The 27,925-nt window shown below is 45.8% G+C and overlaps 1 protein-coding gene across 4 annotated transcripts; it reads left to right on the top strand.

The window, feature by feature from the left end:
* Window positions 1-27,754, top strand: senp6a (SUMO specific peptidase 6a). 4 transcript variants are annotated; one of them, XM_030721621.1, is made up of 24 exons: window positions 1-147; window positions 6,619-6,712; window positions 8,390-8,453; window positions 9,456-9,562; window positions 10,684-10,836; window positions 12,535-12,552; window positions 13,614-13,684; window positions 14,347-14,438; window positions 16,004-16,400; window positions 19,400-19,659; window positions 19,780-19,920; window positions 21,324-21,357; window positions 22,016-22,204; window positions 22,296-22,489; window positions 24,306-24,493; window positions 24,726-24,842; window positions 24,977-25,099; window positions 25,173-25,265; window positions 25,433-25,761; window positions 25,956-26,044; window positions 26,152-26,240; window positions 26,348-26,416; window positions 26,816-26,966; window positions 27,131-27,754. In XM_030721621.1, the coding sequence occupies exons 1-24, from the start codon at window positions 117-119 to the stop codon at window positions 27,365-27,367; spliced, it is 3,330 nt and encodes a 1,109-aa protein (XP_030577481.1). In that variant the 5' UTR covers window positions 1-116; the 3' UTR covers window positions 27,368-27,754. The 4 variants fall into 4 exon arrangements, with proteins under 4 accessions (XP_030577481.1, XP_030577482.1, XP_030577480.1 ...); XM_030721620.1 differs by having other exon boundaries at window positions 117-147; window positions 12,532-12,552; XM_030721622.1 differs by lacking the exon at window positions 12,535-12,552 and having other exon boundaries at window positions 107-147.
* The last annotated feature ends 171 nt before the right edge of the window (window positions 27,755-27,925 follow it).

Raw genomic sequence — 27,925 nt, 5'->3', positions numbered from 1 at the left:
TGAATGTCTGCAGCCTGACCTCCTCCGTGCCGATCGGACCAGCAGCAGCTACGGATCTGCTTTAGTGAGTACGCTGATGAGTAACACTATCATCCGAGGAGGATCATGGAATAAACATGGCCCACAATAGGAGCTTTTTCTTTGAAGGTAAGCTGTGACACTCCGCTCCGTGCTCCGGCCTCTCAGCAGCTTTTGTACCCGCACACAGGGGCAGGTTCTGGCCGCTCTGGTGTCAAACACCATCGGTCCAAAATACGTGTGGAAACACAGCGAGTTGTAGCTAGCATTAGCTTACTGTTAAAACACACTCATCCTCACACACAGGCTGGTTGAACAGAGCACTACGAGGCCGGGGGTAGAGGCGCACGTCGGGGCCCAGACGGGGAAGTCGAGACTCGTGTACTCCGGTCCGGTCCGGTCCGGTTCTGTGGTCTTTAGCCGACTCTGGGCTTGCACAGCCTGAGCTAGACCCCCTCCTCCTCCATTAGCGCTGACGTTAGCTGGGTTTCCAATGTGTAGCGGCAGGCCTTCCTGTCTCTGCTCGGCTAGCTCCAACAACACGTTCATACAACAACAGAAAGATGCAGCAACACTTTAGTAACACACAGAAAAACCGTGGTTAAAAGCGGTGAAAATGACACACAAACGCACACACAGCCCCAAACATAGCATGCTAACGCCAGCGCCAGATGTTAGCAGGCTAACAGTAATATTAAAAATGTAAACATTAACCCAGCGTGCTTTCTCTCTGTCCTACAGCTTACATTTAGATTGAAAATTAAACTCTGAAGGGCTCCCCGCAGTCACAGCCGGCTGGTTATATGTGTCATGTGCCTTGCTTGTTGGCACCGTCAAACAGAATATCAGATGGAGGTGTGAGGCAATTAAGGTCCCAGTGTCTCCCCATAGAGCAGTTTAAAATTTGGACTGCCAAAACAAATAGGCCGTACCATTTTGTCTTTGGATCAGAAAGAATAATATGATTTATTTTGTTAAAAATGTGGGCAGTTTGTGGTGTACTGGTGCCACCCGTCCTGCAATGTCTCCTGTCATCTTTTTGGCACCGAAAAGACTGCAGTTGATTAATGTTTGTTTCATAAATTAACATTACATTAATTGAATTAATTCAGTATTATTTATACACCCAACAGTCAAAACAACCCCTATGAGCAGCACTTGGTGACAGTGGGAAGGAAAAACTCCCTTTAAACAGGAAGAAACCTCCATCAGATCCAGGCTCAGGGAGGGGGAGGGGTCATCTGCTGTGAGGGGAGAAAGACAGAGATTAATAATAACTAAGGATTAAATACAGAGTGGGGTATAACCCCCCCACCACCACCACCACCATGTTTCTAAGATTTGTGGGGCCGAGTACAAGAACTTCAGTTTGATCTGAATTTTGAAGCAGGAAATTAGAGGTCATCCAGGCCTTAGAAAATGTGTTTGTAGAGAATTTCTGTTAAATGTGTCATGTGGCTAAAGCTGGGTATCATCTGCATAACAATGAAAACTGATGCAATGCTTTCTAATAACACTGCCTAAGGGAAGCATAGTGTAAATAGAATTGGTCCTAGCACAGAACCCTGTGGAACTCCATAATTAATCTCAGTGTGTGAAGAAGACTCCACATTTACATGAACAAATTGAGGCACAAATATTCAGACTGAGTTAGTAGCCAAAAATCACATATTTTAACCCCATGGGTTGGGCCAGGGTTTTCTTGTCTTACTGGGGCATTCAGGGCTGATTAGACATGTAGTCATGATCTGTTTGTGGACATTAAAGGCAGTCAGACTGAGCTACTTTATTTTACAGAAATGTAATTCCTGTACTGGTGATTATTAAAACCCTCTAAAAATGAGCTATTTCTGAACTGTGACTATACCTGCCAGCACAGTTGATCTGGGCTTTCTTTTTATTACACAGAATTAGGTGCATTTTCCAGTTTTGGGGAAATTGATGAACAGAAGTGGCCTTGTTTTTAAGTAAATCAGCCCAAAATGTATCACAGCACTGGGGATGTGTTCCTTTACCTTTGCCTGAATCCACATTGGGAGGTTTACATTTTCTGTATACAGGGAAAAATCTTATTACTGTATTGATCAGAGCTGTGCAATCAATCAAAATGACAGTTGGCTTTCAAAAATGATGAAAACAAGATAATTGTTTGGCCGTTGTGGTTCTGTTTCATCTTTAGCTCTTCTGTAAAACCCTAAGCTATCTCCCATAAAGACTGTGGCAGGTTTAGTTCAGCTTGAGCCAAAAATAGTATTTAAACCAGGTCATTTGTGCTTGAATGTTGCACTGTCACGAAGTCTGCCAAGAAACAACAAATACAAAGTTACATTATAAGTTACATATTGTGTTAAATAATCCTGATAATCGATTGATCCTACAAAGAGACATTGTGCATGTATCAAGCCAAGGCGTATAAAAGGGGGCTTGTTGTTTCCAGCTCTGTATATTTATTCTGGGACTTCACTTGACTGGCTTTCCATGACTCATTCTTAAAAATCCTCTTTATCTCCTCCTGGTCCTTCCTGCAGCTTCTCGGTCCAGCCCGTCTGAAGTGAGCTTTTAGCTCCCGTCTTTTTAAGGCTCCTCCTCCCTAAAAGCCCACTTTCTTCTGATTGGCCCGTTTGCAGAGGGTCCCGCCTCCTCCTCGTGGTGTAAAAGGTCTGAAAACAAACTTAAGTTACAAAGTGACAAATTCCCAGTGGCTGCATGAAGGAAAAGCATGACACACGTACGGCGTGAACGACTTGGCCGGCTTCATCGCGAGGACACGGGGACCGATATCTGCTCATCAGCACGATCTCGCTGCAGAACATGAAATGGGCACGAAAACAGTAATCTGTGTGTGCTCGTGTTCATGGACATGAGCTGCTTTGCTTGACTTTGAAACTAGTATATTTTAGTAGTAGTAGTAGTAGTTGCTGAGTCTGTAATAGGAATGCATCAAGAAAACTGCTGTGAACATGGGCACGAATCAGCACATATGAGACCGAAAATGATGCTCAGGGACATGAAAATGAGAAACAATTGAGTCCAGAGAAGAAAATCAAAGCTCTGGGAGACTTTGTTGGAAAAACTGGAAAAAGTCTGGGGGGTTTTTTGTTTTTGTTTTTTTTTTTTTTTGCCTGACAACCTGCGGGGGGTAAATTTAGATGTGTTAAGGTGCTGTTCTTATATGCAGGCAGAAACCCCGACCTGGTTTTTGTGTGACTGAACACTGAGGATTGTGTGTGCGTCTGCTAACAGATGCAGGTTTGGGAAATTCACAAAGTGCTGCAGAAGTAGAACAAAAAGTTTGAAAGTGGTGACTGTTGTTGTAATTTGGTGCTTTACTGTTCAGAGGTGTGTAAAGCCTCAACTCTTGAAACTTTTGACATTTGCTGGAAAAAACAAACAGAAGCTGTATCAGTGCAGCCTTTTAAGACTGTGAAAGTGTGGTAATTGCTATTTTAAAATACAAACACCTCCTATATTATAATTTAAAAGACTAAAACTAGCACTGAAAGTAATACAGTCTCAACTGAAACAAGCAGATACCCTCTGGAAATGAAGTGAAATTTAACTGGATTGAAAAAACTCAAAATGAAATAAAAATGAACACTAAATTCATGAGTGCACAGAAAACAGTAACATTTGTAGCACCGATTTACCCCGTCTGGCTTTTTAAATAAGGATTGGACCGATATCGGCTCAGAATCGTGCGTCCCTCCTTGTGCGCTTAATTAGAAAAATGTTTCTAAAATGGAAAAAGAAAATCTAAGTTGCAGAAGAGGAAGAGCGAGGAATCGCTGTAACCCTGAAGCTGCAGGCCAGGATTTGATCTCATGATGCAGATTTGTAGGAACTGATTCCAGGACTGTGCTGGGAATTATGCTTCAGGTGAATGAACCGGGTGTTTATTATAGAGCGGGGGTCCCTCTGAGGTTTGGGTGCAGTTACCCAGTTAGACCCCCTGCAGTCCAAATAAATGAGTGGAGTAAGGCTCAAAGAATCGAAGCAGCCCCCTCCCTGTTTTCCAGGTCATTTGTTGTGATTTATGAAGCTGGAAAACTGAGCTAAACACGAAGCTCACAGTGTGTGTGTGTGTGTGTGTGTGTGTGTGTGTGTGTGTGTGTGTGTGTGTGTGTGTGAGGTCAGCTCTGTATTAGCTGGAAGAGATAGAACAGGCTCAATTAGGTTTGTGCAGGATTGAACTAGATGAGAGAGGGAGCAGAGGCAGGGGAGAGTAATCAAATATATGGGTTTAAATGTGAGGTTTTATTTTTCTTATTTAAAAAGCCCCATGAAATGGATAATTCACTAAAAAAAAATGTTTTCCCTTAAATGATCAAAATATTCAGCTGCTCGTCTCTTCTAATCCTGGGCTGAAGTTTTGTGTGTGAGGCTTGGAGGTGAAATGGGCCCCAGAATTAGTTTTTGTTTTTCCTTTGGAGGGGGAGCTTTTAAAATGCTGGCCTGTATGAACTGAGGGGACCTGAGAGGCTGTTGAGCTGCTGGGCCTGCAGCCAGGTGGATAACCTGCATTAACATGATTCTGCTGGAGATTCATGGCCATCAGTTTGTCTGCTTTCTGAGCCTCTGAATGGAATAAATCAGCTTGAAATGCAGCCTGTATATTAACTGTTTGGGTTTTTTTTCCTGGTTATTGAAGTGAAACTCTTCCACGTTTGAATCCCCCGGATGGCTGCTGTGGTCACAAAATCCACTTCAAAGCAAATTGGTTGATTTTTGGGAGGAAACAGGAAATGAGGCGTTTGTGGCGACATGCAGCAGATGTTTTTGTGTCACTATTTGTTGCCAATGTTTTTGTTTTTGACCAGTGAGTAAAACTGATATGCAATTTTTTTTTTTAATATATTTTTGTCCTTCATCCCAAAGAGTGCCCTTAAGGAGATTTAGGGACACCAAACAATAAAATAAATGCAGAAATTAATTCCTTAGATCTCACAGCAGTACAGAGAGAAGGTGAGTTAAATAAAACAAATACAGATTCGATATGAAGAAAAAAGCTCAGGTGACATGAAATAAGTTATGGTTGTAGCTCTAAGATGGTAAATGCAGATTGGCCTTTAGTTACAAACCATTTCCAGCTAAAATTAAACCCGAACAAACAAGTTGTCTCATTAAAAATTCCTTTGACATTAGAGCATTTATTTTGGCTGTATTCACATTAAATGAGCTCTCGTGAAGAAAGTTAGAAGCCGCTCGAGGCTATACTGTCAGTTCCTGGTTAACTCACAGCTCTTTATTGGTCTTAACCAATTACCTGTATGAGCCACAGCGACTTGTTTCCAAAATACCACCTCTCTGAGAAATGGGAGCTAAAATGGAGTTTCACAGTGTGTGAAAGGACATCATGCAGGAATGTGCATTATTAAAGAAAATAGTGGTTTTTTTGCACAATAAATGATGTAGACCGTCTCTCAGTTCACAAAGCTTCCCTGGTGAGAAAATTAGAAATGTTTCTGTTGACCATGAGGACTCAAACTTACCTTTTGTTTTCATTTTAAATGCAGTTTTGCAGCTGTTTATTTTGACCCTGTAACTCTCACATAATACTGAGAAATTATTTTCAGGGTTCTAGCCAGAAAAAAAAATTCAGCCTAGCATGTATGTGTCGCTAGTTAGCTAATTAGCATTAGCTAACTAGCGAAAGTAGGAAAAAAAAAAAAAAATCAGTCTGGTATCAGCGACTGGGTGGCGTGCGCAGCGTCTGCAGGGTGCACGCCCGCCTGCTCATTGCAGTGATAGAACGGTTTCGATTACGAACCGGTGAAATTTTCAACCCAGCGCCGGGCGATCAACCGCTGGCTAGAACCCTGATTTTAATAATGTCTGCCACAGATAGACCACAGCTTACTGTGTTTATCATGTAGGATTGGGTCCAGTTAGTGCCATCAATAACACGCTGCTTGCATACGTTTCTGTCATATGACATCACAGACTCGCTGCGAGCTGATTGGTTTACTGTCACGTGTAGTCCCCACTGTGTAAACCCTGATAATGAATGCATAGCAAAGGTTAGCTGTTCATTCACACACACATCATGGCTGTTTTCACTTCTTTCTACACACGGCAGTTGTTCACCTCTGACCTTCAGCGCAGTTTTGTGGTTTCCTGTGTTGGAGGAAGTATCAGCCATCGTCTGCTTAGCTTCCAGGTTATTCCCGCTGATCTGAATGCAGTTTCCAGTTGCTTCTAAAATAAGAAAAAGTGCTGAATAATTTCATGAAACCTACTCTCATGTTCCAAGTGATCACATTTGGCATCTGTTTAATGATCTTTCTTCATAGAAGGAAATTGGCAGCATCACCATCATTCTCACTGACAGGAACAGAATAATGAAGTCTGTAAAAATGATGCAAATTGTGCCGTTTGCTCAGCGCTCACTGCAGTGACATGAGAGTGTTCCTGTTGTTGTCACCCTGATGCTCTTGCAGCTGCAGCAGGTTCCTGCCTTTGCTGATTATGACCAAGTTTTTTATATTATTTAGCTGGAAGGATCGGTCCGTGAGGTGTGGCGCTTCTTGTAAATCTTTTCAGCTGATGTCTGTGTCTTGTCTCCCTGCACTGACATGAGTCTGGTTTATTATTCAATTCAAGCCCTGGATAGATCAGAGACCAGGCGAGATGGAGGGTACAAGCACAACTGGAGCTTTTCCCTTCCTGGTGACAGTGAAGAGGAAAGGAGACATGAGTAAGCACTTCTCCGGCCCTCGTTTTCAGCACCACCATCACCACCAGCGCTGCACTGCATCACTCCTCCACATACAGGAAATAGACCCAGTGACACCTCAGCTGCCAACGAGCAGCCTATTCCCATCTGATGATGAGCTCAGTGGCGTTTTAGTGCAGCAGAACAGAAGAGTGTGCTCATATTAACATCCTCACCTGCTAGGGTTGGACCGATATGATGGCTAATATTAAACATCAGCCACCAGGCTGGAAAGACAGCCCCACCATTGCAGCTTTGTACTAATTTTTTAAATGCTTTTTTGCACCTCTGTGTTAAAACAGGGGCAGCCAGTGGTTAATTTGTATCTAATGGTCGGTTAAAACCAAAGCATTTTTTATTATGTCTTGATCTGAATGTCCAGCAGTCCAAAAATCAAAGACCATTTAAGTGGCAGTTTTGCTCAATAAATGGCATAATTCATGAAACTACTACCATTAATACTTTATTTATTTATTTTTTTTCCATTTTTGGCCACAGCAGCTTTTTGTGACAGTGGAGAGAGACAGGAAATGGGGGGGGGGGGGGGGACACAGGGGAAGACACACGGGCAAATCAGCGCCGGGCAGGGACGGGAACCTGCGCCGCCCACACCGCAACGTGTGTATGTGGTCGCTGGCTTCACCACTAAGCCACCCAGGCGCCCCTACTACCATTAATACTTAATACCAGTTTATTCTTCTCTTTATTATCACACACGTCCACAGACTGTTTATATGAAGTATGTAGCCACCATGTATGCTTTACACGTTGGGGGGCAGGGGGAGCAGAAGATGGCTTAAACAAAAAGATGCGAGTTTGGGGGACCGCATTTTTAGCCTTTCATTTTTTTATTGACCCCATCAGGCTTCCTTCCTGCCCATTAAAGTCAGACAGTAACGGGGTTCTGATGTAAAGTGGAAACCTCTGTGCCCAAAACATGAGGCTGGCTTCAAATCCAGCTCGACTGCAGCTAAAATGTTAACGTTTTGTCTCGTCTGCCAGCCGACCCTCTGGGTGTAGGAGCAGATATCCCGGCCGAGTCTTCGTGTTCTGCCCTGGGGTCATCTTTTAAAAATGCAGATTAATTTTAAAAAGCTAATTCAGCATTATGGGTTTAAATCTGGGTCATAGCTATTCAGAGAGCGCTTACCTGCACGCAGCCAAAACATGACCACTCGAACTTGGGAACCCAAAGTCCCGTCTGTTCCCCAGCCCCAACAGATTACCCCCCCCGAGCTTTGCTGTAACATGCTGCTGCTCTTGAACGTTCCCTTCACCAAAGAGATGCGATATTTTAAATGATCATGTTAGCCATAATGTAAGCACCTGTGGGGGAGGTTTTTTCTTCCTGCCAAACATGGTGACACGTTAGTTGCAGGTTGGACTACACCTGCAGATTTATTGGCATTTTCTAGAAATGAGTCTTCCACACCTGGAAGTATTCAGTTAGCCATCATTAAAAAGAACAAATGAAGAAATGCAGGCAGTGCAGGTAATGAAACCATATCGGTCAAACCCTACGACCCACTTTGTCCCCATTACACATGTTATTTTATACCCACCCTGACACACACAGACTCGTCCAACAGCCTGAGTAAAATGTGTTAAAGCTGAGCACAAACATGATTTTCATTACGTCTTGTTTTCGTCTCCTCTCAGTGCGAGTGTGGTGAGCGTGGAGGACATGGATCGGCAGCAGCTGGCCTCCCCCGAGGGGAAAAAGGTAAGAGCGCCCCTCTCTCTCCTCCCCGTCTCATTTCCTGAGTCCCACCCTCTGCTGGTGTGGACTCCCAGCGGGCCGCGGTGCTCTTCGATCGACCCTGCGGTCGGAGCAGGTGATGCCAGACGTCGCCTGGCGCCCGACGCGACACCCAAAGGACCCCGGTGAGCTATGAGCTCAGCCTGCCGGGGCGCTGTGGGAGTCGTTTTCAGCTGCTGACGATGTTACTGGGGAAATGTGAGCGGTTGGTGGGTGTTAGCCTGTGAGTCTTCTCCTCATGATGATCTGTTAATGTGGCGCCAGCATCGAGACCTGTGTGTAACAAAGTGACCACGGTGCTCATTGATCCGTGAATTTTAACATTAAATGAAGCCTTTGAGGTTATAGAAATACATAAAATAATTAAATGCATCACTGTCCTTGTTAACTGTAATTATTTAAAAGCCTGTTCTTTTTAAACGTCCAAAACAGCAAAAACAACATTTATGAGGCATGAAATTAAGAAAATTGGCACTTTTGCTCAGGAAATGACTGTCAGTAAAAATGAAAACAGATTTGTACTGGAAGGTTCAGACTTTCCACACCTGCTTCTGTATCACATCCATGGGCTGCATGTAAAAGACTGACGCAGCCATTCACCCGTTGGTTAGTGGAGCATTGTGATAAAACTTCCCCTGCTTAGTCATCTTTTTTTAACTCTGATATGACAATAATTTACAAAATGATAATGATGCTGTATTCAATTAGACTTGAAATGAGGAACTGGGACCATAAACTCATGAGGAGAGTGTTTACTCAGCTCATAAATGAAGTGAGAGGTGGGGACGTTTTCCCATACACATCTATACAGACTGACTTCCTGAAGCCGGTCGCTCCAGCAGCTCAGTGGGAGGAAAAATGTTGGGCACTGTGCAGGTGGAAGACTTTGAGGTTCATTGGTTCATCTTGAGTTGTTTCCTTAAACTATTGATTCTCTTAATGTGAATGTGCCTCTTCTCTCTCCAGTCTCCCACTCTTAGGCACTTCACTCCCTCCGATTCCTTGAGAACATATGAAAACCGGGCAAATAATCACATGAGGCCTCTGACCAAGCTGGCACCCAGAAGGCTCAGGTAGGCTGCATGCTTGCTTTTTGGACCCTGAAGTGACCACGAGAGGGTGGAGTGTCATCAAGCTGCACCCTTAAGTCCATTCAAAATGCTACAACAGACACAGATGTAAAGGCCCAGTTTATTGGTTTGAACTGCAGCCAGGCCTCAATAATGGAAACTATAAGCCTTAATAAAGTACAAGCATGTGATTAATATATAAAGCTCTTATGAAGGAGACGTGGCTGTAGGGACCAAAATCGTTGGTTTGTAGCGGGCTGTAAACATGTTGTAAAGTTGGACATTTTAACATGGGAGTCTATGGGGTCTGACTCACCTGTGGAGCCTCCAGTGGTCATTGGTGGAAGTGCAGTTGTTGGCTGCACTTGCTGCTTGGTGTACAGCTGAGATTAAGGGAGGCTGAGCAGCAGATCCTGTGATGTCACCAAAGGAAACAGCGTCCACCATATTTGTTTGTCTGTTTAGAGCTGCCAAACGCAGTGTTCATAACTGCAACAATCAAACACTCTGATTCACTGACTCTTATTTTTCTCCATTCGTCATCAGATTGAACCTTTCACACTGACTCGGTGACTCTCAGCATTCGTGCTCACCTCTTTGTCGGTAGGAAATCGATGAACTCTGTCCTTCTGACCCTTCCTGGGGTCGGTGGAAGTCCCGCTCTTATTGAGCACCTTTGGTGGTCGTTCTCAGACATTCAGGAAACTTTCAGACACGCAATGCCAAACACACCGAGCCTAACGCCGCACAGCAGACAAATACAACGGGCGGCCTCAGAAGTCACGTGATATGCCGGGGCCACGTCAAACCCGAGCCGCTCAGTCTCCCTGAATCTGTCTGTTATACAATTTATTTATGTAGCACATTTCTTGAACACATCTTCAGCTTAACTGTGGTCTCTTTAGATTTAATAAATTCTAAAATGATCAATGAATCTGAGCAATAAATGAGAAAATATAACCACACTAACAGAGTAAAACATGTCTACATGGGAATATTTTAAAAGTGACATTTTTAATTATGTAGTTTATTCGTGATCATTTTAGTGTTTGTTTCATTTTCCCTTCCTTTGTGTGCCTGACTGTTACATCAGAGGCTAAATGTGGTCTTTGTCTGTCCCGCAGCGACGTCCCTCTCACGGTAGCAGCGCCCCCCTCCATGTCCAACAGATCCAACTATTTCATCATCAGTCCCACATCTTCACCAGGAATTGTCATACAAGGGCGTCACTTTCAGCACGCACAACTGCCCTCTCAGATAAGGAAACCAGTCCAAAGGTGAGACGGAGCCGATCCGAGCAACTTCCAACTTTTTATAAAACTGCAGATTAAAACAGAAAAGATAATCCCGACCTCAGTACTCGGGTATTTCCTCGTCTTAAGACTAAGTTTTATGGGAAAGCCCTTTTTTTTTTTTTTCGCACTTCCTGAATAATTTATTTAATTTCTGATGTGTTTTATTTTGCAGCATGGATTGCATCATAAACAGTGATTATCATACACCAGATAGACTGTTAGCAGTCTATCTGTGGTCTTCTTATAGATGTGCAGACACTGGATTACTGTAACATTATAAAATGTTATAAAATAAAATCTTTTTTTTTTTTTCCTGTGGATTTGTGGTAGTTTCTTATAAACCAGCAGTTCTGACACTCAGATGTGCTGTGTTGCTGTCATGAAATTATAGTGAGCTGGTTTAGATTAGAGTAGTAGTTGTAGCCACAGAACAGTGAATGAGCTCTTTGCCCAGCTCTGCATGTGGGGGGGGGGGGGGCAGCATTTCTATATGCAGCCAACTGATGATCACAAAGGTGATCCTGAAACCTCCATCACTTTGCTTTTGGTGGATGATGTGGTTCTGTTGGCTTCATCGAGCGATGTCCTCCAACTTGCACTGGTGCAGTTTGCAGCTGAGTGTGACGAAGCCGGGAGGAGAAGCGGGAAGTACTGCTGTGGGTCTAAACCGGAGAAGGGCGGCGGGCGAGGGAGTTGCTGCCTCAAGTTGAGGAGTTAAAGGATCTCAGGGTCTTGTTTGTGAGTGAGAGAAGAAGGAGGGCTGCAGAATGATGGAGCAGTGCAGCAGCTGCAGTAATGTGGAAATTGCGCTGGTCTGTTGTGGTGAAGAGGGTGTGAAAGGCAAGCTGCCAAACCACCAGGCGATCTGCATTCCTGCCTTCACCCATGATCACGACCTGTGCCCGGGCTCCCCCTCAGAGACAGGCTGAGGAGCTCGGAGTAGAGCCACTGCTCCTCTACATCAAAGGGAGCCAATTAAACCGGATCACGATCCATCCTGGTGTTTCTAAGATGTCCAACAGGAAGGAGGCTCCGGGCGTTCCTGGAAAACGCTGGAGAGATGACGTCTCTCAGATGTCTTGGGAATGCCTCGATGTCCCCCCCCAGAAAAGCTGGAGGACGTGGCTGTGAGACTGATGTCAGGGCTCCTGTGCTTAAATATTGTCTTGATTACAAGCTGTTGGCAATCACTATGACATCACTGACCCCTGAGATCGTGGCCATTGGTACAACCCTAAAGCCTCCTGCACTCAATCCTGATAGCCCCCCCACCCATCTCACCCACAGTATTTCCTGCTGTGAGAAAGGAATCGCTGATTCTTCCCAAAGTTCATGTGTGGAAATTGCTGGAGCTCTGATTTGTGCTGCTGCCTGTTTACTGAAAAACCATTTTTTAGCTTTCATATCCTCATTCAGTTGTTGGCTCCATAACTCTGTTCCTCAACTAGAGAAAACTAAGCTGATGCTTGATAAGCATGAAATATTCTTGACAGTAGATGAAAGTAATTTAATTCTAGGAGGCGTACTCGCGCTCATTACGTTCTTGCTTTGGATAGAAGGAAGTCTGCTGCAGAAAAATCAGCTTAATTGAACCACAAGCTGCAGAAAATGAATTATGGCAGAGGACTTGATTACATTAGTGAGATGTTTCTGTCTTTTTTGATTTTCATCTTCAAGCAGCCTTGATTTGAAGGAGAGGTAAGGCTTTGGTCCAAACTGACCGGGACTCATTTCACGCCCTTTTCACGTCCCCGGATCGTCGCACCGCTCATCTGTTTCAGTTTTGTTTGTGCTCGTCACATGTCTTCAGTGTTCGGGCTGCTTCAGGTTCATGATGCTTATTTTGGGGGGGGTAAATGCAGTCCAGGCATGGGTGATTGAAGCACACTTATTGATTGCATGTTTTCGCTGCTGCTTGTTTCATGAACTGAGAGAGATGTTGAGGTTTTTCTGAATGATGCTGTGGTGGGTTGATATCAGTCTGCACATGAAGGATGTCAACATCGATAAAATACCTGAGTTCTACTCACAAAAACTGAAACTCAGACTTCTCGGATGATCGATGCTGCACCGCGTTTGATTTGATTTGTCAGATAATTCCATTAAAAATCCTCCAAAAGGCACAAACTCAGTCCGGAAGTCCAGTTCAGGGACTCCAGATAGCCCGATGAAGCCTGGCAGCTACTCCACAACCTACCATGAGAATCGACCCCTGTCAAAGTGTTACTGTCCACACTGAGTCCGCTTCTGTGTTTAGTGCTCTGAGGTGATTTTTGGCCTGTTGGTCGGTTATAAGAGGGAAAACGATCGACTTCGATCTGATCCAAAAACACTGGAAAACCTCAAATGTGTATTCTGGAAAACCACAAACACGAGCCTGTTTTTGCTGGTTCTCTGTAGCCAGAATATAAACCAGGTTAGTTTGTTAATGCTCTCATCAGGAAATGTGGAACTGGTCAATTTTTATCAGTATTTACTTCATAAATGACTTAATTTTTAAGCCAGCACGTGTCTTTGTGACTTTTAGCTTCATCCGTGTCCTTCAGAGGTTTGTGTTTATTTTAAGCTCGGCTTAAACCGCTCGGCGTTCGGCCCGTTAATTATTTAGACCTGCTTCGTCTCCACGAGCTCCTTTAAAGGTTTGTCAGATTGCAGAAAATTAGCTTAAAGTCGCAGTGAAAATGTTTTAATTTTTCTGTTTGCTAGAAGTTCCTGTAGTGATTTCACTGAACCTGTTCTCCCCCCTCCCTCTGCTGTAGAAAGGACTTCTCCACCACGCAGCAAGCTGTAGAGGTGGACAGCATCGTCCTCACCTGTCCAGAGATCCAAGGTAGAGTCACAGCCCGCTGACCACATCGCCCTGGATGTGTTTATTTTTTTAAAGTCATTCCTGAGCACAGCCTGCTGGAGATTACGGGAAGATGGCTGTGTTGAGTTACGATGGGCACACTGTGTTCCCGTTGCCTGGAGAGAAAAGTGTGTCTGTGTGTGCTTGGATGTGGTGTGTTCAGCATCTGTGTGTGAGATGAGTGCTGCTCGGTGTCTGTATTTGTGTGTAAGCAGGCTGTGTGTGTGCGCTCGCTGAGTGTGACAGCCAGCAGCGTCTGCAAGGCTGCAGATCAGGGCTCAGCCTCCTCCCTGCTCCTGCCGGAGGAAGAGGAGGAGGAGGAGGAGGAGACCCCAGGCCACATTAATCCTCCAAGCTCCCGGCAGAACGAGGAAGCTTACAAAATATTTGCTGAGCTAATAAACGGCAGGCTCTGAAGGCGGTCGGGTTATTTGAAAATAATAGATGACCCTGGACAGGAAGGTTGCATCAGTAACTTTTATTTGGTCAGAAAAATGTGATTAAATGAGGCTCAGAGAATAAGAGTGTAGTTGTATGCTGAGATGTTTGCCACCACTCAAAATGAGAAGCTGTGAGAGTCGTGTGGCATTAAAACAGCTGCTGTCACAATCATCTGTTGATCATTTTATGGTTTCATCTTTCAGGGGGGGAGACCCTGAACATCAAACGCCGCGTCCAGCAGAAGAGGAAACCGCTGGAAGGCTGCAGCTTTTCCTCACAGGTCAAAGCAGCAGAGGTGAGAGAGCCTCACACTGAGGGCTGAGCTGCATCATCCACAGCGTTTTTCCTTCATCTACACCAGATTAAAATGATGTTAGTTCACACCGTGGTATCAGAGTATCTGCTTCCTGTCAGAGTGAAGAGCTATCAGAGAAATGCAGAGCTCATCTGTCCCATACGGAGCAGGTTAGATTAATGAGTTTATGTTGTGAACGTGGTCGATGCTGCAGGTTTGCTGCCCAGCTGTCAGAGAACAGTCTTAATTTAATTATGTAACTTATTTAAAAATCTGACGCTCGGGTGTGACAGTTAATGATTGTGGGGGCACAGTCGGCGCCAGCAGCACATCTGCCTCCCTGAGCAGCAGCTGTGTGGCTTCAGATACACTGCTGTCAGTGTGAGGGAAGAGAAGGCGGTGATTGATTCAGTGGGCATTAATTGGTGAACGTAAGTGGACGGAAATCAGATCAGCTGAAGGTGAACGGTGTTGAGTCAGTTTGTCTAGTCCTTATTTGTCTTTATTGTTAAAGAAGAGCCTTTTTAATGCAATTATCTGACCAATAATATAACTCGCTGTGCAGTCAGTAGCACTAACAGACTGTCCAAGAAGCCTGTGCTCCAGATTTGCTGTAGTGTTGCCAGAATTGACCAAAAATCACATTCACACAGAAACCAGTTGGTAAAAAAACAGGCTGGAAAAACAGACAGTGTAGCGGCGCCTTAAACCTGCATTCTGCCTGAAGGCCACCAGATGGCAGCAGCTGTGGTTGTCCTGTAGAAGGCTGTGGGTCTGACTGACCTCTGTAAACACTGCTGCTGGGGTTATGGAGGATTATCTGTGGTATGAAGCTGCACACTCATTGGCTGATGAGTTAGCTGGGGTGAAGCACAGCACAGCACCCACATCCTTTCTAATGCAAAGTTTAAGCCTTAACACAAAAGAATAGGTGTGCGTTTCCCCTTGTTGTCTGACTGAAGCTGTGTTTTGTATCAGGCTGTAAACATGTCTGATTCCTGTAAATCTGGACATTTTTAGAATGGGAGTCTGTGGGGACTGACTCACTGCTGGAGCCTCATGTGGACGTTAGAGGAACTGCAGGTGTTTTGACACTGGGAGGTTTCTGCTTGGAGTAAATATGTGAACACCAAGCAGAGCAATTGGCTGCTCTGTGTGTGTGTGTGTGTGTGTGTGTGTGTGTGTGTGTGTGTGTGTGTGTGTGTGTGTGTGTGTCCGTCTCCCAGAAGCTGCTAGAAATAAAAAGTCTGCACTGGCTTTAGATGCTGACTCAGATCCCTGGATGGGTAAATAGCTTCTTGCTAATATGGTCACCATTTCCACTTTAATGCTGCGTTGTCCCTTTTTAGCTCGTAATTTTGGAGCTGTAACAAACTAAAAGCTCCAATGATGAGCTTGTTGTGCGATTGTTCCTTCAGTCTCTTGTACTGTGATCAGAAACACGTCTTCAGTGAGATGATGATGATGATGTATGTTTGTGGCATCTTTAACACATTTAATTTCTGGTCAGTGACTGAAGCAAAAACGTGCTCGCCTCTCTAACGAGTGTTTTTTGATGTTTGCAGCCTCGCCGGTCGACCGTCAGCCACACGGTGTGTGTGAAGTGCAACAAACCAAGTGAGGACAGCAGCAAGTGTCAGAACTGTGGGAACAATCCGGCGATGCCGCCCTGTCAGCAGACCTCGCTGTCGACCCCGGCGCCGCGGTCCTCCATCAGATCCCAGCCCTCCCCCGGACCAAACAGCCTGCAGCAGAACTTTTACAAACCGGTCGCAACCGTAAGGGGGTCCCGCGGGGACACGCTGCCTATGCAGATCAAGACCACCAGGGGGACCGTGCTGCCTCTGAACAATGGGAGAACACCCCTGTTAGCCGGGACGTCGAGCTGCTGCGTAGCCAGAAACCCACCCAAAGGGATGAGGACGGCAGCGGCGGCACACCAGCACGAACTGAATGATCCCAGTGAGTAACAAGAAGCAAATCAACACATCAGCTGTTCATCAGGCTTCTGGTTAAAGCTGAGTGGCTGTAATACAGGTGCTGGTCATAAAATTAGAATATGATGAAAAAGTTGATTTATTTCAGTAATTCCATTCAAAAAGTGAAACTTGTATATTATATTCATTCATTACACACAGACTGATATATTTTAAATGTTTCTTTTAATTTTGATGATTATAACTGACAACTAATGAAAACCCCAAATTCAGTAGCTCAGAAAATTAGAATATTGTGAAAAGGTTCAATATTGCAGACACCTGGTGCCACACTCCAATCAGCTAATTAACTCAAAGGCCTTTAAATGCTCTCTCAGTCTAGTTCTGTAAGCTACACAATCATGGGGAAGACTGCTGACTTGACAGTTGTCCAAAAGACGACCTTTGACACCTCGCACAAGGAGGGCGAGACACAAAGGTCATTGCTAAAGAGGCTGCTGTTCACAGAGCTCTGTGTCCAAGCACATTAATAGAGAGGCGAAGGGAAGGAAAAGATGTGGTAGAAAAAAAGTGTACAACAACAGGGATAACTGCACCCTGGAGAGGACTGTGGAACAAAAGCCATTCAAAAATGTGGGGGAGATTCACAAAGAGTGGACTGCAGCAGGAGTCAGTGCTTCAAGAACCACCACACACAGACGTATGCAGACATGGTTTCAGCTGTCTCAGTCCTCGTGTCGAGCCGCTCCTGAACCAGAGACGGCGTCAGAAGCATCTCGCCTGGACTAAAGACAAAAAGGACTGGACTGCTGCTGAGTGCTCCAAAGTTATGTTCTCTGATCAAAGTCAATGTTGCATTTCCTTTGGAAATCAAGGTCCCAGAGTCTGGAGGAAGAGAGGAGAGGCACAGAGTCCACGCTGGCTGAGGTCCAGTGTAAAGTTTCCACAGTCAGTGATGGTTTGGGTGCCATGTCATCTGCTGCTGTTGGTCCGCTGTGTTTTCTGAGGTCCAAGGTCAACGCGGCCGTCTACCAGGAAGTTTTAGAGCACTTCATGCTTCCTGCTGCTGACCAACTTTATGGAGATGCAGATTTCATTTTCCAACAGGACTTGGCACCTGCACACAGTGCCAAAGCTACCAGTACCTGCTTTAAGGACCATGGTATCCCTGTTCTTCATTGGCCAGCAAACTGGCCTGACCTTTAACCCCATAGAAAATCTATGGGCTATTGTGAAGAGGAAGATGGGATACGCCAGACCCAACAATTCAGAAGAGCTGAAGGCCACTATCAGAGCAACCTGGGCTCTCATAACACCTGAGCAGTGCCACAGACTGATCGACTCCATGCCACGCCGCATTGCTGCAGTAATCCAGGCTTTTTTGTATTGGTCTTAAGTAATATTCTAATTTTCTGAGATACTGAATTTGGGGTTTTCATTAGTTGTCAGTTATAATCATCAAAACTAAAAGAAACAAACATTGTAGTCTGTGAGTAATGAATGAATATAATATACAAGTTTCACTTTTTGAATGGAATTACTGAAATCAACTTTTTCATGATATTCTAATTTTATGACCAGCAGCTGTATTTATATTAGCGCAGTTCTTGTAATTTATGGAGATGAATGAAGCGCCTCTGCGGTGGAGTCACTTCATGGTCGGGCAGGAAGACAGAAAATATAATAAAACATATTCAGTGAGTAAAATAAATAAAAACAGAAAACATCAAATAAAATTTAGAAAAAGCCTAAAAGTACAACAGGAGTTCATCAAATTAAATTAACAAGGGGAGAAAATTAAGGTAAAAATAAATGAATAAACTGACAGCTTCAAGTCAGTAGATAAAATAAAATACAATGCTAAATAAAAATTAAAAGGCTTAAAAAGCCAAAAACACTTCCATTCGTTTAAGTAAACGAGTTAAAATCTCCCACCTGAGCCAGGCTGAAGTTTCACACCTGAACATTTCCAGCTGTAAAAGGATTTTAACATCAATACAGAAGCTCATCGGTCGCCAGTGACGGGAATTCAAAGCAGATGTTTTCTCTTCTTCTGCTCCCAATAAAACGTCTGGCAGCTGAGAAGGACTCCTAATCACTTCCTGATCTTGTATACATGTTTTTGATAATGTGACAGGGATTCAGAGTTCTGCAGTAAACATGCTTCTCTATTTTAAACCTTTTAAAGCAAATCATCAGTCCAGCAGGTGGCGTCGTTGGTCAGTGCGATTTCTGAGGCAGCAGGCTTCAGGTTCAGGTCCAGTGAACTGCAGAGAGGAGTCGTGTTTGGCCTCAGGGTGGATGCATGTGGATGAAGTGTTTCCTGTTTACCTTTGGGTAGTTAAAACTGGAGTTTGGTGAGGCACCACAGATGGGAGCTTTTGATTGATCCTTTTGATTAAATTGGATGCTGTCCTGGAGTTTTACCTCAGCGCTCCCGCTCTGTGAATTAAAGATCCCGGACTGATCCGCAGGAGCACATTTCTCTGCCGTTTGGCAGCAGGGAAGAGCTGGAATCCAGTTCAGGATGTTCTGCCACGTTTTCAGGCATCAGGAGCCAGACTGAAAATGTTTGTGTATTTATTTATGAGCTGGAACTGCTTTAAAACTGATTAAAGTGGAGGAAATGTAATGCAGGGAGCTCCATAATCCTGCACTGATGCTCATCGTGGTTGAAATGTCAGCATTGTCAGGTTTCTCCTCAGTGAGCAAACTAAGCCTGCAGAGAGCAGCAGGAGCTCCTGTTTCTGCTAAATGAGCTCAGACATCTGAGGCTTCATGTGTCTGAGCTGCCACTTTAAAGGCTTACAGCAGGACTGTTCATAATTATTCCACCAGTGGAACTAAAAGAAAGAAAAATGGTGTACATTTATTTCTGCCATTTTTAAAGAGCCTAAACCTGTAAATCTGTGCAGCACAGTCGTCCTCATCCAGGTCCAGATCTGCGTGGGTAGAGGCGGCTCCCTGTGTGCAGGATAAGGAGTGCTCTGAAAGGTGTCCTATAACAGCCTCTGTGTTCTTCAGTCATCCTGTCCAGTGACGACGAAGAGGAGGAGGAGGAAGAGGAGGAGGCTGACAACGCCAGCACAGGAAGCGTCAACAGACTGGACAACGTTTCCCCTCGTCCTGCCGACTCCGCTCACTCCTCTCCGGCGCCCTCCGGAGGCAGAGTGGAGGCGGCGGTGAAGAGCGCCGGAGAGCAGGAGGAGGTGAATGTGGACTTCTTTGACGAAGACGTGAACACGAGGATCACGATACCTCGGAGAGCCCGGATGAAAGATCAGGTGAGACAAGAAGTTAGCAAATAAGTGTGCAGGTTGTTTTTAGTGAGCTCACTGGCAGCGTGACCTTTGACCTCCCGTGTGCTTCACAGCAAATAATTGATGGGTTTCTTCTCTCCGCAGTTTGGAAATCAGCCTCCCGAGCAGTTCTCACCGAGGACGAAGAAGCCCAAGTTCATGTCCAGTAAGTGCACCAGCATCATCCTGGAGTGTCGGAGCGTACGAGTTGGATCTCTCCGCAGGATGGTGACGAAGCCCGTCGTCGTGAGTCTCTTAACCTCCGACTAGTAACCTCAGAGTGATGACCCCCCTCAGAATCAGCTGTGCAGTTTAAGTTGGTACGTTCAGTATTTTCAGCGTTAGAGCCCCTCAACGTTCATACAGAGTCAAATTTAACTGTTCTGCAGCAGCTTTGAGCCCATTTACATACAGCACAGGGAGACGGGGCTGAAACACAGAATCAGTTTTACAGAGTCGCAGTGTGAACCCCGAATCTGCACCAGTTTAACGTCTGCTGTGGAGGAGCTGAAACAGCTTTGGGGGCTTTTCCTGGTAATTCACTGGAGGAAACTTGAGAGTGAATTTTCAAGGGTCTCATCATCATGTGGAAAAGGCGGCTGCTCAAAGCAGCAGGAGAACAGTCACTGAACCAAAGTCAGTTTTCCGAGGCCTGGACTACGGAGCAGAATTTCATGTTATCTGGGTAACTTCAGCTTAACTCTGGGATTTCTCTACTGTGAAGGTGGCTCACCTCTTACTGGGGTCTGTCGTCACCGTAACTTGGAGCTAATGATCAGGTTAGGTTCCAGATTAGAGATCAGTGGGTATGAAATCACCGCCTATCAACCAATCAGGGCTCTGGAAAACAGCCTCACCATTCCTGGAAGGTCCTTCGGACCTCTGTGGACAGACAGGGGGGTCTGAGGTTTTTCACTCACAATTTTAGACATGATTAAAAACAAATGTAACTCGATGCAAAGCTAACAGTGTAAAATGTACAAATGAAAATAAATAAACATGATAAAAGCAAAAACTACAATATTAATTTAAAAGGTGGTAAATGGTAGCCTGCGGGCAGCAGCAGGGACGGCCCTGCTGCCTCTGGTTTCAGGTCAGGGTGACCTCGGTGGCCCCGAGGCCAAAGGAAAGGTCTGGATTCAGTCTGGGTCAGCATAGATTTCTAATAGTCATTTTTTACTGGTGCTCAAAGTTTGAGGTTAAAGGATCGAGGTGGCGCTTTGGCTGTGATTGATTTTAACCTTTACTGTGGATTTCTCCTGAACTTTCTCAGGTGCACTTTGAGGGCCTCTAACCTGGACAGGTTTCATAGCATGAAGGTAAAAGTTTAGAAGGACAGTTAAAACAGAAAATCAGCTGATTCTGGGGGGGGCCATGTTATCATGTCTGTAAAAACAACTGTAAATATTCAGATGAATATCAGTAATTAACAGTTTGACTAGTGAGAAATTGTCATTGGAGCCGTTATAACAATGTACTATTACGTAATAGAAATAAAGTAATAAATAATAATCAGGATTAAATATTTTGTGATGAATTAGACTCCGTTCATTTAAAAACAAATGTAATTAGATGAAACCTCAGATTTGTTGAACCTAAAGGTCGTTATGAATCCCGTGATGATAAATTTTGTTCTTTGGTCTTCTCAGTTTTCCATCGACCACATCCAGCTGGAGACTGAAGGTACGAAGCCACACTAATGATTGCAGTGATGATGATGATGATGATGATGGTACGCAGTCGTGGCCGCTGCTTCAGAGAGATGCAGCTGTGCAGTTTCCTCTGTGTGCTGGTCAGCAGAGGGCGGAGCCATTACTGCAGACATGACCGGCAGCAGCAGAGACCGTGAACCAGCTGCCACTCATCTTTATTTATCTTTGTAATTGTTCCACAAAACAGTGGAGCACATGTCAGTCAGGGCAGAGGGATGTGGTGATCTGGGGTGTTTCCTGCCATCAGTGCAGAATGTTAATTCTGGATCATCTCTCCTGTTTGGTCTTTGAGGTCAATGCTTAAAAAGCAGGAGTGGACAAGCAGCAGTACTGTGTCTTATTTTTATCTTTTTAACTTACAGTTGGTGGTGTTATTGTCATGTGTTTGGGTCACGTTTCCAAACTAATAACACTTAAATCCGCCTCTGCTGATTTTAAGACGCCTTTTGTTTGTTTTCTTGGTTTGGTCTTTACTGGAACACAAAGTCTTCAGTAAACACATCATTTCTATCCCAGCTATTAAACACTAAATGCTGTATTGTTTGAAAGGATCCCGCCTGGAATGCTGGTGAAATCCGGTTTTTATTTTGCTCTTCCGTCCTGAAACGTGTCGGTTTGTTCGCCTTCAGGCTCGGAGCACGGCAGCGTAGAGAAGGTGTGTCTCCAGGCGTCGGAGCTGATCAGCTGCGAGTGGTGCAGCGTGCGGAAGCTTCCCGTCTTGTTCTTCCAGACGACCCCGGAAGAGTGCCACCGCCTGCGCACACAGCTCAACATGTCCAGGGAGAAGGGAGGCCAGTGGTACGACTGCTCCGGAGACGGTGAGTGCACAAACGTTTCCCCCGTGGCGGTACGTCCGGACCCTCGGTCAAAGTAAGCTTAAGTCAAACTGCTTCTCCTCCTCGCCGCCAGAGTCGGATGAGAAGTACATCGTCCTCATCTTCGAGAACGGCCTCGCGATGAAGGAGCAGATGATCCTGGAGGACATCCTAGGCGAGATTGGCAGGACCAACAACCTCATCAACTTCCCCGCCAAGCTGCCCTTCGAGGAGGCCAACATCCGACTCGTCAACTACAACAAGGCCACAAAGCAGAAGGAGGAGAAGGTGGGAACGCCGCATGGAACTGCTAAGGTCCCAGTCAGCTAAAAAACAGCTCTGATGGATGAGGTTAAACTTTATATGTACAAGCATTACATTTTAAACTGTTACTCACATGATTGAGTCAAGCTTCAGGGTTGGTGTTTTTGCTGCTGTCATGCTGTTTGTTGGGTTGGAGGTAGACGTGATTAAGTAATCAGCTGATACCTGCTAATGTGTGCTGTGTAGCTTAAATAAACCCGAATTTCACTCACCAAAACTGAAGGACAGACTGCACCCCCCAGCACCTCATAATATTAGTGGGATTAAAATGCTTCATATGCTTCATATGCACCGAGCAGCAGCCTCTGAAGGAGTTCCTCTAACGGCCACTTGAGGCTCCAGCACACAGACGTCCAGCTTTACCGCAGAAATAAACACGTTTACAGCCTGCTGTGAAAAACGCCCCCCCAATAACAACAGCATGGGGGGGTGAATAGTTTTATAACGGTCCATCTGGATACTGGTCCTGATGCAGGCAGCTGCTGATCAGCTTCACCTCAGCTCCCTGACTGGACCTCTGGAGCCTGTTTGTGCTGTTGGAGCATTTTTAATGCAATCTTCTGACCAATAATGTGGCTGCTGTGGCTTTACTGGACCAACGAAGGCGGAGCTCCAGTCGCAGGGGGTGAAATAGTCATTAGCATGCACCTGTATCAGGTCTTCACACCTGTTAACTCAGCACGCCACCCTCTTAAAATCCATCCTTGACATCACTATGGCTACGTCCATCTTTCATATACAGTCCTAGGATATCATCAGCTTTTCCGGTCTTGAGGTGCCCCCACCCCCCACCCCTTCCAAAAAAATATGGTGCTGACTGTGTGCTTATCACTTTTTATATAAACAAAAACGTGATAACTGCCAGCTCTGTACCCACAGATGGTTCAGGCTCTTAGCCAGGTATTAAGAACCTGTTAACACTATAACGCCAGGCAGTCGCCGCTGAAGTGCCGGTTACTTGCCCTTACTAGCGGCAAACAGCTGGTTAAGACGTAGCATATCAGCTGACTTCTTACCTTAACTCCGCGACCGTTTGTACTATCGGAAAAATTCAAACAGTTCCTGAAAGCTCAGAAAATGCTCTTCACAGCCATATAGGGGTATTATGGTATTTGTTGCTGAAGTCCACGAACAACGGCACTTTTGAAGTATGCTGTCGCATTCGACACGTTCTGAGGTATAAGGTTACATTAGTTTTTGTTGGATTAAAATGGTCCATTCGAGGGCCGGATGATAACCCAGGAAGACGACAGGCTGTAGGGAAAGAAACCCCGATGATGCTGATTGATTGTGGAGACTTTTGTCTTATTTCTTAAATCTTGTTCATAAATCTAGTGTTTGAGAACTTGAAAGCAGCCGGTCGAGGGCCTGACACAGACAGCTGTGACTGTGGCCGATGTCTCAGAAACAGACTGTACACGTCCAGATTTCTCCGAGGGCTTTAGCTCCAGCACGGCCGGAGGGTCAGTGTGAGGGAATTTTTAAAGGGAAAATTAAGAACGAGCCGTGAGTATCCAGCAGCTTCACTGCGTCACAGTAACATCATCGCAGCACAGAGTACGAGACTCGTTTTTTTTTTTTTTTTTTTTAACGTACTGTTGATTCCTCTGAGTGTTGCCGTGGAAACACAGTTAGCTCAGTTGGGTTTAGGCTGGTGGAGGGTGCAGATCAGGGTGTTTGTAGCTCTGTGTGCTGAGGAGAAACTACAGAAACGTCCCAACAAGGCCGTCTGTTTAATTTCACCGTCCGACTTTTGTTCCTTTCTCGTTCCCCTCTGCAGGTGAAGCCGGTACAGACCCCTTCCAAATTCACCCAAGCCTCCTCCCCGGTTGCCAAGGGTATGCAGGTCTCCCCTGCAGCATCCGTCAGCACGCGGATGGCCACCCGCCAGCAGACCAGCGCCCCCTACGAAGATGATGAGGACGAGATGACCGACCTGCCGCCCACCTTCTCCGGACCAATCATCAAGTGAGCACCGCCGCTGCCCTCCGCGGGGCCTCTTACCGTTTTCAGCTGCAGCTAAAGTCACAGCATCAGGTCTACTGTTCATTTTGAGGAGAAGTGTTTTTCTATGATGGCTTTATGCAGTTCCCGCTGTTGCCCAGACGTTGTAAGAATAAGTCCTGATGCTTTTTACCTGTCGCCCAATCGATGGCTCCGCCGTTACAGTCGGCGTGTGACGCTCGTCTTTGTCTTCCAGGTTAATGGTGTACCCTCCTCCTCCAGCCAAAGGTGGAATAACTGTCACTAACGAAGACCTGCACTGCCTTAATGATGGAGAATTTCTTAACGATGTTATCATAGACTTTTATTTAAAGTAAGTTTTAGCGCCGTTCTGTGAATCTATAGTTGTCAACTTTGACCTCTGTGAACACAATAACTCAAGGACGATGTGACCTTAAACAATCAAATGGATATCAGGATGCATTTTCTTTCTGTCCTGTGTTTTAGATATTTAGTTTTAGAGAAGTTAAAAAAAGAAGATGCACAAAGAATCCACGTGTTCAGCTCCTTCTTCTACAAAAGGCTGAACCAGAGAGAGCGCAGGAACGCCGCAGACACGACAAACCTGCCGTGAGTATCTGACAGGATGCTTTTAGAGGTCCCTCTCTGAGGTTTTTAAATTTGACTTCATTTGGTTTCCCAGAATCCAGAAAAAGAAGCACAACAGGGTAAAGACGTGGACTCGGCATGTGGATCTGTTCCAGAAGGACTTCATTTTTGTTCCCATCAACGAGTCGTAAGTCTTCCAGATGAGCTGCTGCTAAGCTCGCTCGTTGTAACGGCTGTGTGCTCTGCTCGGTGTTGTTGGTGCTTTAATGGCTCCACAGGACTGCAGTTTGCCATTAAAAAGTGCTGAATTCTTCCAGATCTTCAATTATAGATGCTCTGCTCTTGTTTCATCAGAGCTCACTGGTACTTGGCCGTCATCTGCTTCCCGGGCCTCGAGGGTCCGGTGTTTGAGCAGAACCCGCTGTACCACGGCCCGTTTTCCACCTCCGCCGCAGAGTCTGAGGAGAGCATCCCGGACCACTGCCGTCCTCTGTCCCCGGACAGAGACGGGCTGGACAGCTCCTCGGAGCAGCTGTCGCCCGGAGGAGCTCCCGAGGAGTCCGTGGACGGTCTGACTGACGGCGAGCTCGCTGCTGAGAACTCTGCCTTCACAGAGGGGGGGCTACAAGAGCCTTCAGCGACGCCGGGTAACGGCCAGGCCGACAGCGAGCAGCAGTACACGAGTGAGTCGAGCATTAGGCCTTTTGAACTGCCACAGCTCGAGGAGCACACGGTGGTTTTCATCATGTTCTGGTACTCAATCATACACAAAGTACCAGAACACGGCACCGTTGGAAAGCTTCAGCTCGTTTGACTGGAGCACGCTGAATGTAAGAGGGTGTTTTTGATAGTGTTTATTTGTGGCTGTAATTTTTAGGCGAGCTGCACAGAATCAGCGTGTGCTACGGTTCAGGGAAAGGAGACGATGACACCTACACCTTCTCTGATGACCAAAGCTCCTGTCAGGTGCGTCAAGCTTCACTCCTTCTTTTCCTTCCCATCAGTCCCGGTTCGCCTCGGCTCCTTTGGCCCCTCGCGAGTCCCCTCAGTGAGTTTGTGTGTTTTTTGTATAGGACGAGTGCAGCGAGGACGGGACTCTGGCTGAAGAGGGTCTCACCTCCGACGCCTCCAGTTTGGCCTCCAAACCGAGCCTCTGCAAACAGTGAGTGGATGCACTTGTGGCCCTTTTGCCTGCAGAGGGCGCTGCTGCCCTGCTGAAACAAAGCGGTGTGAAGACGCACTCATGTACTGGTGGGTTCTCTCTTTCAGGCCTTGTATTCTCATCATGGACTCCCTCAGAGGTCCGGCCCGGTCCACTGTGGTCAAGACTCTGAGAGAGTGAGTCTGCAGACACGCCTGCACCGACAAACACTTACAAACCTGAAAAAGGTTCATTTTGATTGTAGTGAAGCTCAGATTTACTCATCCAGTGTCTGTAAAACCTGCCGTAGATCACGCCTTCATGCTGTCTCCTGAGTCCTTGATGATGACTTTAGTGCAGTAGCAGCAAAACTAAGGGAGCGTTCAGGGTCGCCTGAAATATAAACGGAGGATTCAGAAAGTTGGTTTTGTTTTAAAATGAAGTTTTTACAGCAGAAAATCCCAAAAAAAAGCAGCTGCACAGTTTTCATTTCATTACAGGACGATTACTGTGAGCAAGAAACCCACATTTTAAACTCGAGTGTCTCTCAGCATGAATATTTTTACCAAACCAAACTGCATGTGCGTTTGTTTTAGGTACCTGGAGGTGGAGTGGGAGGTGCGTAAAGGGACTCAGAGGAGTTTCGGGAAGGACGTCATGAGGGGGTCCAGCCCACGTGTGCCTCAGCAGGATAACTTCAGCGACTGTGGAGTTTACGTCCTGCAGTATGTGGAGAGCTTCTTTGAGGTGAGAGCTTCAACATGCGGCTCCTTTACGTCGACTCCTCTGGCTCACGTGAATGTGGGGGAAAAGAAACAAACCAGCTTCTGGTTTCATGTTGGGCCTCCGTGCAGGAGGATCAAAGCCCGGCTTCGCTCTCAGTGATGTTTATCTTTCCTCTTTCCCTGCAGAGTCCGATTCCCAGCTTCCACCTGCCGTTGAACCTGTCGGAGTGGTTTCCTCAGCAGAGGATGAAGACGAAGCGCGAGGAGATCAAGGAGCTCATCCGGAAGATCCAAGCTCAGCAAGAACTGGACAAGAAGGAGTCCGACCAGGTCGAGGCTCCGCCGGGCTCCCCTGAGGAGCCCGAGATCGAAGAGACATCTGGGTCGAACGGCAGGCCGCCGAACGTACCCATCAGCCCCTGAATCCGCCCCGCCCTCCTCCTCCCGGGCTGAGTGGGGGGCGCTGGACCTGATTGTACGCTGCTGGTTTCACTTTGACGTGTCTGAAACGTTCCTCATCTCCCTCCGTTATCCACAGACCACACCTGAAAATTTGTACTGAATAAATGACCTGTAAATATGCCGGAGTTTCTCCCGCTGCCTTTGTAATTTACTGTTTTATGACTCGTTGATGAAGTGGCCCGTTAAGTTATGTTTTCATAGATGTTCTTCTCCCCAGGAGGATCCGTGCAGAAGATACTGTTTCGCTCTTGCATTCATCATTTTCTAAGCTTTCAGGTTGTGCAGACAAAAATAATAAGATTGCTGTTCTTTATAAGTTATAAGGCGCCCCCCCCCTCTGGGGGTAGAAAAAAAAAATCAGTTTTCAGAGAGTCACAGACGTAGATCAGTGCTTGTTGTGTCTCTTCAATGTGGAGTGGAAGAATTTTCAGCATTAAAAGCAACCTTTGGATGCAAGAGCACTTCCTCTGCCTTAGCTTCTCATTTGTTCGATGAGCCACGACATTAAAAGCTTCAGAC

The sequence above is a fragment of the Archocentrus centrarchus genome, chromosome 24 (assembly GCF_007364275.1).
Source record: "Archocentrus centrarchus isolate MPI-CPG fArcCen1 chromosome 24, fArcCen1, whole genome shotgun sequence".
Lineage (NCBI taxonomy): Eukaryota > Metazoa > Chordata > Actinopteri > Cichliformes > Cichlidae > Archocentrus > Archocentrus centrarchus.
This window is presented reverse-complemented; position numbering and strand designations above follow the sequence as displayed.

Bases quoted from the DNA above. Each gene is read 5' to 3' on its own strand.
- senp6a (XM_030721620.1), top strand. From the start codon at position 117: ATGGCCCACAATAGGAGCTTTTTCTTTGAAG. The intron at 19,660-19,779 runs GTGAGACAAGAA...TTCTCTCCGCAG, and splicing joins GAGCCCGGATGAAAGATCAG to TTTGGAAATCAGCCTCCCGA. The intron at 26,241-26,347 runs GTGAGTGGATGC...TCTCTCTTTCAG, and splicing joins AAACCGAGCCTCTGCAAACA to GCCTTGTATTCTCATCATGG.